The following is a 15,627-nucleotide window of genomic DNA, read 5'->3' on the forward strand; positions in this document are numbered from 1 at the left end:
TACGCAGAAGCAAATAAAAGTTATCCTCATTATTCATAAATACTTAATTTTCATAACCAATAGCGGAAGTATAAAAATTGCCAAATTTAAAAAATTATGGTTCATAAAAATTGGGGAAAACATCTTTAATGAAGAACAATAAAATTTAGAACTTAAAGCTCTGATATCACTTATTAGAAATTTTATGATGATTGGTGAAATATCAATCCTAGGATCTTGAATCTCATGATTCTCACACGTAATATAAAATAAGGATACAAAGTCATACCTGAATTCATGCTCTCTGATCTACTCCTTCGATATACATTTAAGAGAGTTTTCGTATGACAATCGTCCTCAACCAAATCATTAATTCCTTTTGGGATATTAGTTTTCTCTCTGATAGGGAGAGGTGAAAACTATTTGTGATTTGGTATCTTGGGGACCATAATCATTTCTTATGTAGTATTGGTCAACTGTTTGTGTATCCACTCATTAAACTCATATTCATTATCAATTTTAGAAGTCCTATGAGTTGTTATAAATTAGATCATTTGTTTTGTAACCCTAAAATAAATAATCAATATAATTGTATTAAACATATGATGTTTACCTTAAGTAGAAATTATGAATTTCTAATAGGAAAACCATGCACCCTGAAAGAAATTAATTCATTACGCAAAAAAAATGAAGGGATACTCTTAATAGTACAAAAAAATAGAAATTATTTTTGCTGATCAAAAAGATATTAAGCAATGATAAGTAATACATATTTATGAATTTATATTTTTAATAAACATTATGTATATATATTATATTTTTATTCCCTTAAAATTATATATAATCTAATTTACAAATTTATCATATAGTTATAATTCATCCACATTGTTATTTTTACATATATCCATCATATAAAATATAGTAATTGAAATTAAAATTTTGTTGTATGCCATAAATATCTGTTATTGTCGGTTGTCGTATAAAAGAAAAGAAAAAAAAATGTAAATACTATGTACGAATTTTATACATTGTCATTGTACCATCTATCATTTATTTTTAATTATTATTGATTCTTCAAAAAATAATACAAATATCTGATAGGATTTAATATGCATATACTCACATTGTAAGTATTTTTTACACTGTCAACAAACCATCCACCATTTATATATAAACTACACTGACTCTCAAATAAAAGTAATACAAATTAATAATAAATAATGTATTAACCATACAAAAAACTTTACATTAATAGTGCATAGATTTTAAGCTTTTAACTAATAAATAATATAATATATTTATATGAATCTTTATCCTAATAGATCATAAATATTACACCCATGAAAAATAAAATTGATTGAATTTCCAATTCCCCAACCAGGAAACAAAAGAAGATGATTTTACAATGACAAAGTAGTGCTAGACTGCAAGTTAACCTACCTCTACATTCAACGTGTATGGTTATAAAGCAGTCAGACAACACTGAACAGAATTCTTCGGTGGCATCAAAACCAGATGCCACGTTCACCTTTTGTCCCGATACAGATAACACATACACCTTAAACATGTCGTGTTGTCAACGTTTGCATGCACCATAAATATTTTGAAAATACTTTTTGAACATCTGGCTTGAACATATTCTTTTTTGTGAATGATGACTTGAACATTTAGCGGAAATATTTATGGTTTACATATTGAAATGATATACATAAGGTAGTTATATCGAGTTTAATTGAATAGAAAAACTAATGTTAAATAAAAATTACATTTTTTGTTATTTTAGAATTATAATTAATAACAAGTATGTTTGAATTCATTGTGATCTAAAGAGATCATTGAATATAATATTTAACTATATTTTGGAACGTTGTAAAAACATAAAGTTTGCCCTATACATATTAAGTTAGCATATTGGTTTATTAGTGTGAGCTTTATTAGAATTCAGATAGATGAAAAAGATCTAAGAATTCAATTACAGATAACAATACTTATTAAAATACTTATTAAAAGAGATAGTTAATATATTAATTCATTACTTATATGTAAGGTGAGATGTTACCTTAGTTATATAAAAATTATAATAAGGTACCCAAAAAATGTGTAAATGCATAAAAAGTGTATTAGTTAAATTAATTTTGTTAGTATATAAATAAAACTATTATTTATGTATATGTAGAATACATTAATTTATTTTTAAAACACTTTTTATGATACATATTCATATTATGTAATGTTTGTACAAAATATACAACAGAATTTTCATAAATAATTTCCCTACAAATAATGGTCTTAAATTGATTTTGTTAGTATATAAATAAAACTATTATTTATGTATATGTAGAATACATTAATTTATTTTTAAAACACTTTTTATGATACATATTCATATTATGTAATGTTTGTACAAAATATACAACAGAATTTTCATAAATAATTTCCCTACAAATAATGGTCTTAATAGCATATTTATCACCGAGTCATAACCAAACGCATCTCATGCTAACTTGAATAGCCCCACATTGTTTCACTGACGAAAACCATTTTACCTGTAATTCTGTAAACATGAGCGGTCACGGCCAGCTTAAGAAGCCTACACATCATGAACCAGTAAAGCACGTGGATCATGACGCGCCCATGGTGGCCACTGGTTATGGTTCAGCTGCCATTGATGGCGATCCCATAACAATCGGAGAAGCTCTCGAAGCAGTTATCACATCGGTCGGAGATAAACCGGTGAACCAGAGCGATGCTGCTGCCATCAGTGCCGCTGAGATTAGGGCCACTGGAGAGAAGAACATAAGGCCAGGTGGTGTGGGCGCGGCGGCGCAATCAGCTGCGACTCAGAACAGCCATGTCACGCGCCGTGAAGAGATGACAAGACTTTCCGATGTGCTAACTGTAAGAACAGAATAATTTTATGCCTTTATATTACATCTAATATTTACATCTAAATTATTGTGATTTAGTATCTACCTCATTGTGATTTAGAGGCACTTATTGATGTCATAGGTGATACAATATCCAATTTGATATGATGATCAAGATTTAAATTGTGATAACATTTTTGTCTAAAAGATTTGGGAACCAGACTATGTGATACTAAATGGAATTCTCTCTATTACTAAATACAAGATGTACATTAATTTGATGATTTATAATTTTTTATTTCAAATCTATTTCCTTTGAAAAATTTAAGGCTACATCTCCCCATATCCTTGAGGAACAGAGATTTTTGATTCCAAATCAATCATGTTCCATCCAAAATAATTATATTAAATAATATAAAATATTATTTTATAATTTTTATTTGCTAATTAAATGACATCTTTTTATTAGTATGAGACATTATTGGATACTAAAAGAACTGTAGATACTTCCGTACATGTGAGGGGATATATAAAATTATATATTTTTCATTTTATTTAATTCAAGAAAATAATCAATATGAAACTTTAATTTTTTTCTTGACCAGTTAAAATCTGGGCATCCTAGCCCATCCTACAGGAGTTAAACTCCTCTCCCTATATAACATAAGGAACATGATATTTTGTCCTCCAAATATTTTCGTCCTTGTCTTTTTGACCAATTAAATTTCGCTAAATAATATAAAAAATTTATTTATTGTTTTATATTTTTATTTCGAAGTATATGACAATTTTTAATTAGATTAAGATACAATGTGATAGGTGATCTCCATTACCATATAGATCCAATTTCATTGCATACATGGTAGGCATTGGTGGAGAGTCCACCTTTAAAACCATGATGTTTTAGTGTTTACAACTACATAGATACTATAACAATGATTTGTCATTTGATTAATTTTTTCAGTAACTACTGAATTGTGGCTCTTCCAATTTGTGAAAGAAGAATATGTTTTGTTAATGAGAAGTGTCGTTAACTTCATCAAGACTTGGTTGTTACAGATGTATTTGGTTAAGTTTGAAAGTGATATTTGTCTATATGTATGACTGGAATTTGAGTGATTACAGGATGCCACCGGGAAGCTGCCAATGGACAAGGCGGTAACAAAGGAAGATGCGGAGGCGGTGTATGACGCGGAGGTGCAGTCTCCACGACTAGGAGATGCAGCGCAACTGAACTCCGAACCTGGAGGAGTGGCAGCGTCTATGGTCACCGCAGCCAACCTGAATCAACAGAATTGAAGCCACAAGAGGAATGTTTTACAGTTTTATATTTGTTTTTTCACCTTTTGAAACCAGAAAGTATAATAACTCTGGACGGGGAAGTCACACTCTTAGAACATTTCTTATCCTAAGAAGAAGAAAAATTAATTAATATTTGTTGCTTAATCTTATTTGAACGATTTGTGTAATTGAATTTATTTGAATTTTTTAATGATTTCATAATTTATATAACTATGTTTGTGGTAATAGTTGTAGTCACAATGATTGTAATTATTTTGGTATGAATTATTTTGTGATTAAAAAATATTTTTGAATTTGATGTGATATAATCTAATATAATGTGATTAGACACATTGCCTTACAGTCTGACTAATTGTTTTATTTTGATGTGGAATTACTCAATTGCAGTGTGATACATTTAAGTGATTATTGCAATTGTATTGTGGCCTATTAAAGTGAAGTGGTTTGCAATTTAAATTAGTGGGTATAACTGAGGAAAATTGAGTGGGTTTCACTCTCCAGTTTCTATCATTAAATAGAGTCGGATTCTTTTAATTTTTCCCAATCCTGAATAACCTATCCATTTTAAAATTTCACACCATTATAAATAACTTTATTTTCAGCTAAATATCCACCTTAAGAAAATTACTATGTAGGCATTTAATCTCATACTCTGATACTCAGTTTGCATAATTTTAAACTCATCAAATCCCCTCAAGAAAATTATTATGTAATGCAATGTAACATAATTTTACACTCATGAAATCTCTTTAAGCTTATACCTTGTCCGTCTTCAAGCAAGTATTATATTTATTTGTCTCAATCATATATGAATGATGATATAGAAATCATGACTCAAAATAACAAGTATCTTATGTTAGTTTTGGAATAATTTAGACATCAAGACAAGCCAATTATAAACAAATTTAATTCAAGCTAAGTCTTGAAGTCTAACAACTGCATGAATTAGGATCACTTTTCTCTCATTACTCTAATGTGTTTAAATGTCATAGTGTTTTGCTCAAAAAAATTCATTAAAGTAAATTACCATAGGCTTGATTATGGATTAAATCGCCACTGACTATATTTTAATGCATGCAAAAATTAAGATGTCTTTAAATGGTTGTAATGTGGTCAAAGTGGATGATTTAGGGTGAGATAATCAAATAAAGGGTAATTCAAAAGACTTACAAATATTTTCCAAAATACTTAAACTTTTTAAACATTTGATTACAACATTGAGATTCTCTTCATAAGTTTTACTTTATCATATGATCCTTTTTCGATCAATCATTCTTTTTACAATATACTTTTTCAATCTTTTCTCATTTTGTATACTTTGTATTCTCTTTTTCAATTTTTTTTTCATTCTTATTATTATTATTTCTAAAAGAGAAATGATGATTTTTTCTTTTTCACATTTTATGGTTTCTTTCACTATACATGATATTTTTACATTTCCCATTACTTCAACCAAACATCACAAATTACCCCAAACTCTAATTTGAGTACCTATGAAAATTCATTAAAGTTCTGGCTCAAAAGTAGGCAATTAATAAGTTTTCAATGTTTATAGCAAGCGGTTGAATGTCAAAAGAAAATGTCCTAATTGCCTATATCATTTAATGCATACAAACAGACTTCATTCTTGAAACGGTTACAAATCAAGTTGTAGAATGTACAATCATAGAAAACTATGCACTCATGAAAGAAAAAGGGTTTTTTCTACAATTGTCAATTTAAATCAGAACCCTTATTGTGTTTGACCCAAATTTCTCACATTTGGTACATTCAACAATAGTTATGAAGCAAAGACTTTTATTAAACCAAATTTAATTCATAATTGTCAAATCTAATCTCTTTCACGTTATTATATTATTAAAAGTTTTTTTCCTTCAACATGTATCTTTTTTCATTTGAAACTTTTTTATTTAAAGCGGATGGATAAAACATAGAACAAAGTAGAAGATGAATGAGATCTGGAAAATATGTTAATGCATGATAATTTGAATATTCAACCTAAAAAAATTAAAATTTAAATGGTATGCATGACATGAATGAACTATCTAAATGTAAAACCCCTCTCAAGCTTAGAAATTTACACTGTCCCCAATGTAAAAATCTAAATGATAAGAGAAAGAAAAAGAAAATTCACTAGTTAGGTAGAAAGTGTCCTTAACTCATATGTCAATTATAAGTGGTCGACTTTATTGGGTGTAGCGGAAGTACCTGTAAAAGAAGAGAAAGAAAGTCCCCATGTGTCCTAGATGGACTAGGTGCAAATACTCTATTTGAATAGGACAACTAATAGGCATTGTGTGTTAGCACTTTCCCATGTAACTTTTTTTGTTATTTTTATATTTTTTTAGAGTTTATGATTTTTTGTGTCGCTAACAATTTATACATCCCCTTCAAAGGCTCCAACTCAGGAAGACACTAAAGTCAACACTATAACACTAAAATGAATGAAAATAAAAATATACCTCTAGCATGAGTTGCCTCCCACAAAGTGCTCGTTTAACGTCATTAGCTTGACATTTGATCCTTGTGCATCATGTAGGGTCCCATGAACTGATACTCGAGAGTGAAGGGAGTGCTTTTACTTTCGTTTTAGGTGTTTTCCCTTTCTTCCAATTATCAGATTTACGTATGACCCTCAAGCTCTTCTCATGTGGCTCGCAGAAGAGTGGTGAGCTTGCAATTATAGATTCACTACTCTTGGCCCTTTCTCATTAAAATTCGAAGTGTCACCTACCAGCATGCTTCTCTCCAAGAGGTCCTCGTATTTCACTTTAGGTACTTTCTCCTTCACTATTTGGTTCAGCATATCAATCCTGCAACATGAATCCTCAAGAAAATGTTGTTTAATAGATTTAGCAATATCAAATTCAACATTTTCATCCCCTATGCTTAGAGAAAGTTTTCCATTTTTAACATCAATTATAGCAACAGAGGTAGCAAAAAATGGTCTACCCAGTATGATTGAAATTTGTGCATCTTCTTCTATCTATAATATTACAAAATCCGTTGGAATATAAAATTTTCCAACTTGAACATCCTCCAAGATGCCTATAGGAAATTTAACTGACCTATATGCTAATTGAAGTGATATAGTAGTGGGATTTAGTTCACCATGCCCAATTTTTTACGCACAGATAAATGCATGAGGCTCACACTTGCCCCTAATTCACATAAGACACGACCAAAATTAGTGTTACCAATTAAGCAAGGGATAGAGAAACTACCAATATATTTTAGTTTATAGAGGCAATTTATTTTGAATTAAAGCACTACACTCCTCATTTAAAACAATTGTTTCATAACCCTCTAGTTTTCTCTTTTTAGATAGAATATCCTTAAGAAATTTCATGTACGCATGCATCTCTTATAGTGCCTCAGTGAATGACAGTTCGATTTATAATTTTTTAAGGATATATAAGAATTTCCCATATTTATTTTCTAACTTTCCTTTGCAAGTCTTTGGGGAAAAGGAATTGGTGGTACATATGGTGGTGGAGCTAAATACTTAGACACATTTTCATAATTTTGTTCCTTTTCGGGGAGTTGTGTCTTAGTATGTTTCTCTTCCATTTGTATATCATTCTTAGTTCGTGTGACATCCTTGAGTTCCTTCCCACTCCTTAATTGGATAGCCTTACAATGTTCATTATTTGGGTTTTTCTCTGACTGTCCCACAAACATCCTTATTTGCCTATTAAAATTGCTGGTTTGTTACGCAATTTGTGTTTCTAATATTTTCCCATGGATAGTTAAGTTTTCTATCTTAGAATTAAAATCATTTAACATATTTGAAACATTTTTATTAATATTGATTTGATCTTCTTGAAATTTATTAAGGTTAGCAAGCAATTTTTTCCGACCTTCCATTATTGTTTTAAGAGTGGGATCAATAGTAGAAGATTGTACGTGTGGGAACCTTGTTGTAGTTTTCCGATTACCTTGCTCATCCTGATGTTATGATTTAGAATTTTTTTGCTCCTCTAGGAAATGTTAAGATTGTTCTTCGTGTATGGTGGGTTGAATTGTTGCCTGCTCCTCTCCTTATTGTCATAGTAATTGCTTGATTCGAGTTGTTCATTGGCCCAAGCTCCACGTACAACTTCAATGAATTGTTTGCATTCACACCATTTATATTTTTTTGCTCCACACCCCTCACATGTTGCAGTAGACCCAATAAAATTAGCATGGTATTTTCCAACTTTCCAAACCTTTGAGAAAGGTTCTCCAGCGTGGAAATTACCTTTCCCATTTGATTTCTTGAATATTATGCACTAGAGTCTCTCCTTGGATGATGTCTCCTCTCATTCGCCCATTGGTGATGATTGGAAACCACATTCTCTACTATCTTTGAAGCAACATCAATTCCTTTGCACATGAAGACACCACCTATTGAAAAGTCCAACAATTGTTGTGATGGAAAGTCTAGCCCACTATAAAAGTTCTGAACTAGCATCAATGGTGGAATGTCATGATGAGGGCAAGCTTCAGTCAACTCATTTAATCTTTCCCAAGCTTCAGCAATTGACTCCCCATCCTTTTGACTGGAGTTTTAGATGAGGTGCCTATAGTACACAGCTTCGGAAGGAGGAAAGTATTTATTGAGAAAAGCCTTCTCCAAAGTTCGCCATGTTGCTTGAATTTCAGCATTTTGATTTCTTAGCCACGTCTTAGCTCTGTCTCTAAGAGAACATGGAAACATGTGGAGACAAATGACATCTTCAGAATCCCAATGAATCCTTACTATCTCACAGAATTCCAAGAACTGATCAATATCGGTGTTAGGATCTTCACGAGCTCCACCTCCAAATTGGTTTTACATCACCATTTGGATTAGAGTAGATGGCAAAGAAAAGTTCTTCATCTCAATAGTTGGGCGGATTATTCCTGGGTGTGAACTACAAGCATTAGAGGCTGCATAATCACGAAATGGTTTTTTATCTCATTCAATCATTGTTTGTACACGCACACATTTTTATCTTTCTCTTTCTCTTGGTTGCATTCTTCTTCTACGGAAAGTCCTTTTTGGCTATGAGTACTAATTTGAACTTTGCGTAAACCAAATGGGCAACCTGCAGAGGTACCAATAAAAAGGAAAACGTGTAATACACTAGAGTAAAATAATGAATTAATTAACAATTGAAGAAATTTTGACACAATCCTCGAAAACGACGCCAAAAACTTGGTAGGGCAAATCGCAAGTGCACGATTATGTCGTCAAGTAATAAAATATCGATTCCACAAGGACTGAAAAATTCCTTTAATTATAACAATTAAGTTACAATTAACTCAAAGAGAAATTAAAAGTGAATTTAGAACAATTGAAAAACTGACAAGAATAATTATGAAAATAGTAAAAAATGATTGAAATCTAATTTAGGAATAGTTCCCAGGATAAGGGTTACCGCCTTTATACCCGCAAATCCTTGTTTTGCTCCTTTTCATGAACTTTAAATTGTGATGATGAATTCCTCTTTGATATGTGTCATCCTCTCTCAAGCTTTGACACATGTACTCAATTGAAGTCTCACCTACTCTTGGGGTACGATTATCAATTGAATTCTTTACTTGGATCTTTCTATCCAATCGCTTCGTAGCAATCCAAGGTGAATTCTAGAAACCCTCGGGAATCCTAAGACTACTCTCGTAAATTATGATTCTAGTTTGAATAACTAAATGATCGGATAGTTGACTTTACCTCTCGATCATTCCCCAATGTATCTAAGAGGCGTAATTTGTTGGTTAGACAACTCACGTGAATAAAATTCAGTTTAATAATTCAAATCACAACACTCAATGAAATAGAAGTAAGAATAAGTGTTTATTGAATGTAAAAGGGCATAGTCCCAATCCTAGAAACAAAGGGAATTACTCACTCATTATGGAGAAGAGAATACCAAATTCTAAATTAGAGAGTTGCAATGTAAAAATGTAAAGTATTTGAGGGAGAACCCTCATTTATCCTAATTACAAAGTATTGGGCTAAGCCCAACAAAACAAATCTAAAAAATAGGAATATAATATAATATTCACGACTTCTTTTCGCCCTTCAATTTGTTTTTGCATAGCCTCAACACCATATTTCATCTTCTTGCACCCAATATCTACTCTTTTTAACTTCAATCCATCCAAACTGCACAACATAGCCAAAAACATCCACTCAACCCGAACAAAGAGAAATAAAAGCTAAAAACAATCCTAAAATCCTAATTATCTCCTAAAATGCAAGTTAAATGTAATGCAAGTGTAGCATAATTTTATACTCATCAAACATTATTTGCGCTCGTTCCCTCCCATTACCATCCCTAATCAAATAAATAACATAAAATAAATAAAAGAAAATAAGACAATAAAATTTATTAATGGAGTTCTGCTAATTGTGCTAATATTCGTGAAAGCATTGATAGCTACCAAGAAAGATGTTATTGAAGAATAATAATTACAAACTCGAGCACATCAATGAACCCAAGTGCTCATATGGTGTTTCTAATTCATACTAATAATTGATACATATTATAAAAAGAGATTGAGTCCAATATATAAAATGTGTCTCACTTCTATTCCAATTTAGGCAATATGAGACTTCATATAATAACATATTTCATCAAGCATTCCAACAATCTTCATCTTAATTGAAATAGACAAATATGTCACTCATTAGAAAATCTACACAAAAATTTTCATATTAGTGAATATCTAACTCAACTTGCTCAATGCTTAATTCTCCTTAACAACTCCTCCAAATAAGAGCATGCTTCCCTTTAGCATAAGCATTTCTGAGTATCATTGACGATATTACCAATTATTTGTTAATAAAGTTCAACCAATTATGTCAACACAGACAAACCCAAATATTCATGGGATATTTCTAATTTATGCTTATAAATGATATATATTATTATAATGGATAAAGTCTATTATATAAAATTAGTCTCTCATTTTTATTTCAGTACTACACAATGTAACAATAACATATCTCAAGCACTACTTATATCTAAAGCTAAAGAATCTAGACTCTAACAATAACGTTTTTTTTATTAAACAATTTTAGTTAGGAGCCTAAACAAACGCATGCCAAATTATAAGAAGTGTTCTTTTTAAAATAAAAGTAATTTTTTTGCTGAAAAATCAAAATAAACGCAATCTTGATTCGTCCACTTTGATTATGGAACACATTTGCTTCACTTTATATTAAGAGTAACAATATATACTCCTATTAAATCTCATAACCACAAGAAAATGACATTTGTTAGTTATAAATCAATTATTAATAAGCGAAGTATCATTATATACTAGCAATGCATTGACCATCTAGTGGTGTAAGATCCCACTTGATCTTTTAGGTAGATCAAATGGTTAAAGATTTGATTAATGTGAATGACATTTATTTAGAGAGACAACCATACATTCTGAAAAGAATTAGTTCCTTACCCAAATGTTAACAAGAAACCATTGGTTATACAAAAAAATGTATCACTTTATGGCATATATTATTTTTTCTTATGATATATATAGATTGGTAGGATGATATATGATTTTCATTAAATTAAACATATAAAAACATGCAACACCACAAACTACTCAATTTTCTATCAAACAGAAGAATTAAAACGAAAATTAAAAAGTCTATTCCACTATCCGAAGACATAATACGCATCGTAAGCGATGAATTAATCTTTTCCCCAAGCTACTGAGATCCACAGGTTTTCTATAATATTTGTCATCCTTAATTTGGTCTCTTCATTTTGCCGAAAGGAAATTGCCATAATGATAACCAGAGGAGGATAAATTACTAACACTCTTACCAGAAGACAAACACCAGTGAAACACCTGAGACTGAAAGTTGACAGAAGTGCATGTGAGTAATCACCACTTGATATTGATAACTATGAAGCAACCATCAAAAGAAGGAATGATACAAACTCTTCATGATATCAAGAGCAACATAACACAATTGCATAACTTTTTTCAATCCTACATTCTCACTATGAGTTCCTCCACATCCGAAAATGATGGCATTCCACACAACAATTCCTCAAATACTATTGATAAGTTAGTAGTTCTAAATGTTGGCTCTCAATTATACACCAAACTTGATGGTGACAATTATCCTGCATGGTGTCTTCAATTTCTATTCCTCCTAACAAGATATGATATGATGGGCTACATAGATGGCAGGCTTCCCTGCCCATCAAAGCAATTGGAGACCAACACCACCATCATCAATCCAACATACGCTCACTAGGTTCGTCAAGACCAACTAATCTTGCATGACATTGTTTCTTCTATGGCTGCTATTGTGGTCACTCACCTTGACACTATCAAAACTGCCCAATAGACATGAGAGACACTCAAAACTATATATACAAGTCAATCTAGAGTTCGTATTATTGCCTTAAAGGAACGCATCACAACATTTACCAAAGGTATACAATCTATGGCCACATATCTTCAAGGGATAAAGGCAATTATTGATGAACTCTCCATCATTGACAATCCTCTTAATAGCATTGATTTAGTCATTCATACATTAAATGGACTAAGTGTTGATTATAAAGAAATCTCACATGCACTATGCAGCAACGAAACCCCTATCAACAATGCTGAACTGTATGAGAAACTTATGGATTTTGAAACAATCCTCTCTCGTGACAATCTGCATACCTCCAATGCCTTAGTTGCTACAGCTAATTCTGTCACACAACATAGAGGGCAGACGAGGTGCAAGCCACAATTCAATGGACCATCATCCTCATAAGCATCCATTCCTGATAAACAAGTCATATGCTAATTTTGTGAAAAACCTGGTCATGTTGCAAAAAGGTGCTACAAAATCAATGAGTATCCTATGAAAAATGGAACTACACCCTCGATGCATATGACTAATCATCAGCCACAAGTGCAGAATCCAGTTGGATTATGGACAGTGGAGCCTCTCATCATATCACATAGGACCTCCAACAATTAACCTTGGCCAACTCATATCCAAGATTTGATCAGGTCTATGTTGGTGATGACACATGTTTGAATATTACTCACATTGGACAATCTTCTATTCCTACCAAAACTAAATCACTATCTCTCACTCAAGTCTTGTGTGTTTTACATATAAATTCAAACCTTGTATCTATTTTTAAACTATGTCAAACTAACCAATGTTTTTTTGAATTCTTTCATGATTGCTTTCTTGTGAAGGACTCGAAATCAAGTCAGACAAGTCTACAAGGACCACTTAAACAATATATGTATCACTTATCATCAACCACACACACCACTGTTTCCCCTTATGCTCACATCACCAATATCCAATCTATCTCAACCTAGCATCATAAACTTGGTCATCCCTCATTCAAAATAATTAAACATGTGGTAGACACTCATCATATTCCAATAAAGTTCCCTGTGTCACATGAATGCAACTCCTGTGATTGTGCTAAAAGCCACAAGTTACCCTTCTCAAGTCATCATCTCAATTGCAACAAACCTTTGGAGCTTATTTATTCTAATGTATGGGGACCAACGCTTGTTAGGTCATTAGATGGTCATCTTTATTACTTAATCTTTGTTTATCACTTTTCCAAATATGTATGGTTGTATCCAATGAAAAATAACTTAGATGTATTTTCTATCTTTGTTCAATTCATGTCCATTATTAAGAAATACTTTAATTTACCTCTTGTTTCATTGCTCTCTAATAATAGTGGTGAATTTGTAAAAGTGAAACACTTCTTCGCGACACAAGGCATATCTCATCTAACCACTCCTCCTTACACACCTGAAGTTAATGGCACAACAGAAAGAGGGCATAAACATATTGTTGAAACAAGACGTGTACTACTACATCATGCCAACTTATCAGCCAAATTTTGGTCATATATGTTTTCCTCACAGCTACATACCTCATCAACATGATGCCCAATTCAAAATTAATCATGAAATCTTAAACAACCACCTAACTACACTCATTTGGCTGTCTAAGTTTTCCCTAGTTAAGACTCTACACACACAACAAACTTCAGCCAAGATCTTTTCCTTGCATTTTTCTTGGTTACTCTCACTCTTAGTATGCATACCTTTGCCTTGAACCATTGTCTAACCGTGTATTTGTCTCAAGACATATGAAATTCATTGAAAATTCTTTCCCATATAGTCTCTAACTACACAGGCCACACCACCAACCTAACTTCCTATCAATAAAGCCATGATAACTTTAATTATTTCCCTTAACCTTACCACGTCAGTTTCTCATTCCAACCTTGTGCAACCCATCACACCTTCAGCTACAGTTCAAGGGTCTACACTGACTTTTGACCAACCATCCACGTCATCCCAAACAACTCAGATATGTCCTACTACTCTCCCACCTCAGATTCCCTCAAATCCAAACTGAAGTCATCCTATGACGACAAGATCCCAACACAACATTTTGAAACCAAATAAAATCCTCACTGTCACAAAACTTGCATTACATGATAACCTTGAACCGTCTAGAGTGATTCAAGCCCTTAAAATTCTTCACTAGAGACAAGCCTGCTTAGAAGAATTTAATGTATTGTTGAACAATGGTACTTGGACTTTGGTTCCAAGAGAGTAGGCAAAGAATTTAGTTGGCTACAAATGGTTGTTTAGAATCAAAAGACAACCTGATGGTAACATTGCTAGATACAAGACCAGGCTTGTTGCACAAGGATTCACTCAAACACCAGGTATTGACTTCAATGAAACATTCTCTCTAGTGGTAAAGCCGCAAACAATTAAGGTGGTTCTTACTCTTGCTCTTCATCATAAATGGCCTATGCATCAACTTGATGATAACAATGCATTCTTACACAAGGTTCACTAGCTAAAGATATTTATATGTAGCAACCACCAGGTTTTTTTCAAAATGAATATCCCAATCATGTATGCAAAATGAAAAAGGCTATCTATGGTCTAAGATAAGCACCCCGTGATTGGCATGAGACTCTCAAGACTTTTGTTTTGACCTATGGTTTTCAAACCAGCCTCAGTGACACCTTATTTACCTACAACAAAAATGGAGTTCAACCACACCTATTAGTGTATGTTAATGATCTTCTATTTACTGGTAATAATTCCACAAACCTGGAACACTTTATGACTGACTTATCCCCCAAGTTCTCACTCAAATACCTTGGCTTTCCTCATTACTTCTTAGGTATTGAACTTATACAAACTAAAGAAGGTCTACTACTCACCCAAAATGGTTACATTTGTGACATGTTGGAGAAATTTAATATGTCAGGTGCCAAACGAAGTTGCACTCCCTTATGCACAACCACCTTTCTCAAGCTACAAGATGGTTCTACTGCAGTAGATACCAAGAGCTTTCTAGCCAAAATAGGTGCACTGCAATATTTAACACTCAGACGTTCAGACCTATCATTTACAATTAACAAGGTCTCACAATATTTACAATTCATGCACCAACCATCACAAATTCATTTTCAACAACTTAAATGTG

General features: G+C 32.2%; 1 protein-coding gene across 1 annotated transcript; it reads left to right on the plus strand.

Annotated features, from left to right (window-relative positions):
- Nucleotides 2,435-4,297, plus strand: LOC109347909 (late embryogenesis abundant protein 3-like). The gene is made up of 2 exons (XM_019588023.1): nt 2,435-2,877; nt 3,972-4,297. Exons 1-2 carry the CDS (start codon nt 2,542-2,544, stop codon nt 4,143-4,145), a joined length of 510 nt encoding a protein of 169 aa, XP_019443568.1. The 5' UTR covers nt 2,435-2,541; the 3' UTR covers nt 4,146-4,297.

Source organism: Lupinus angustifolius, chromosome LG05 (genome assembly GCF_001865875.1).
Source record: "Lupinus angustifolius cultivar Tanjil chromosome LG05, LupAngTanjil_v1.0, whole genome shotgun sequence".
NCBI classification, from domain to species: Eukaryota; Viridiplantae; Streptophyta; class Magnoliopsida; order Fabales; family Fabaceae; genus Lupinus; species Lupinus angustifolius.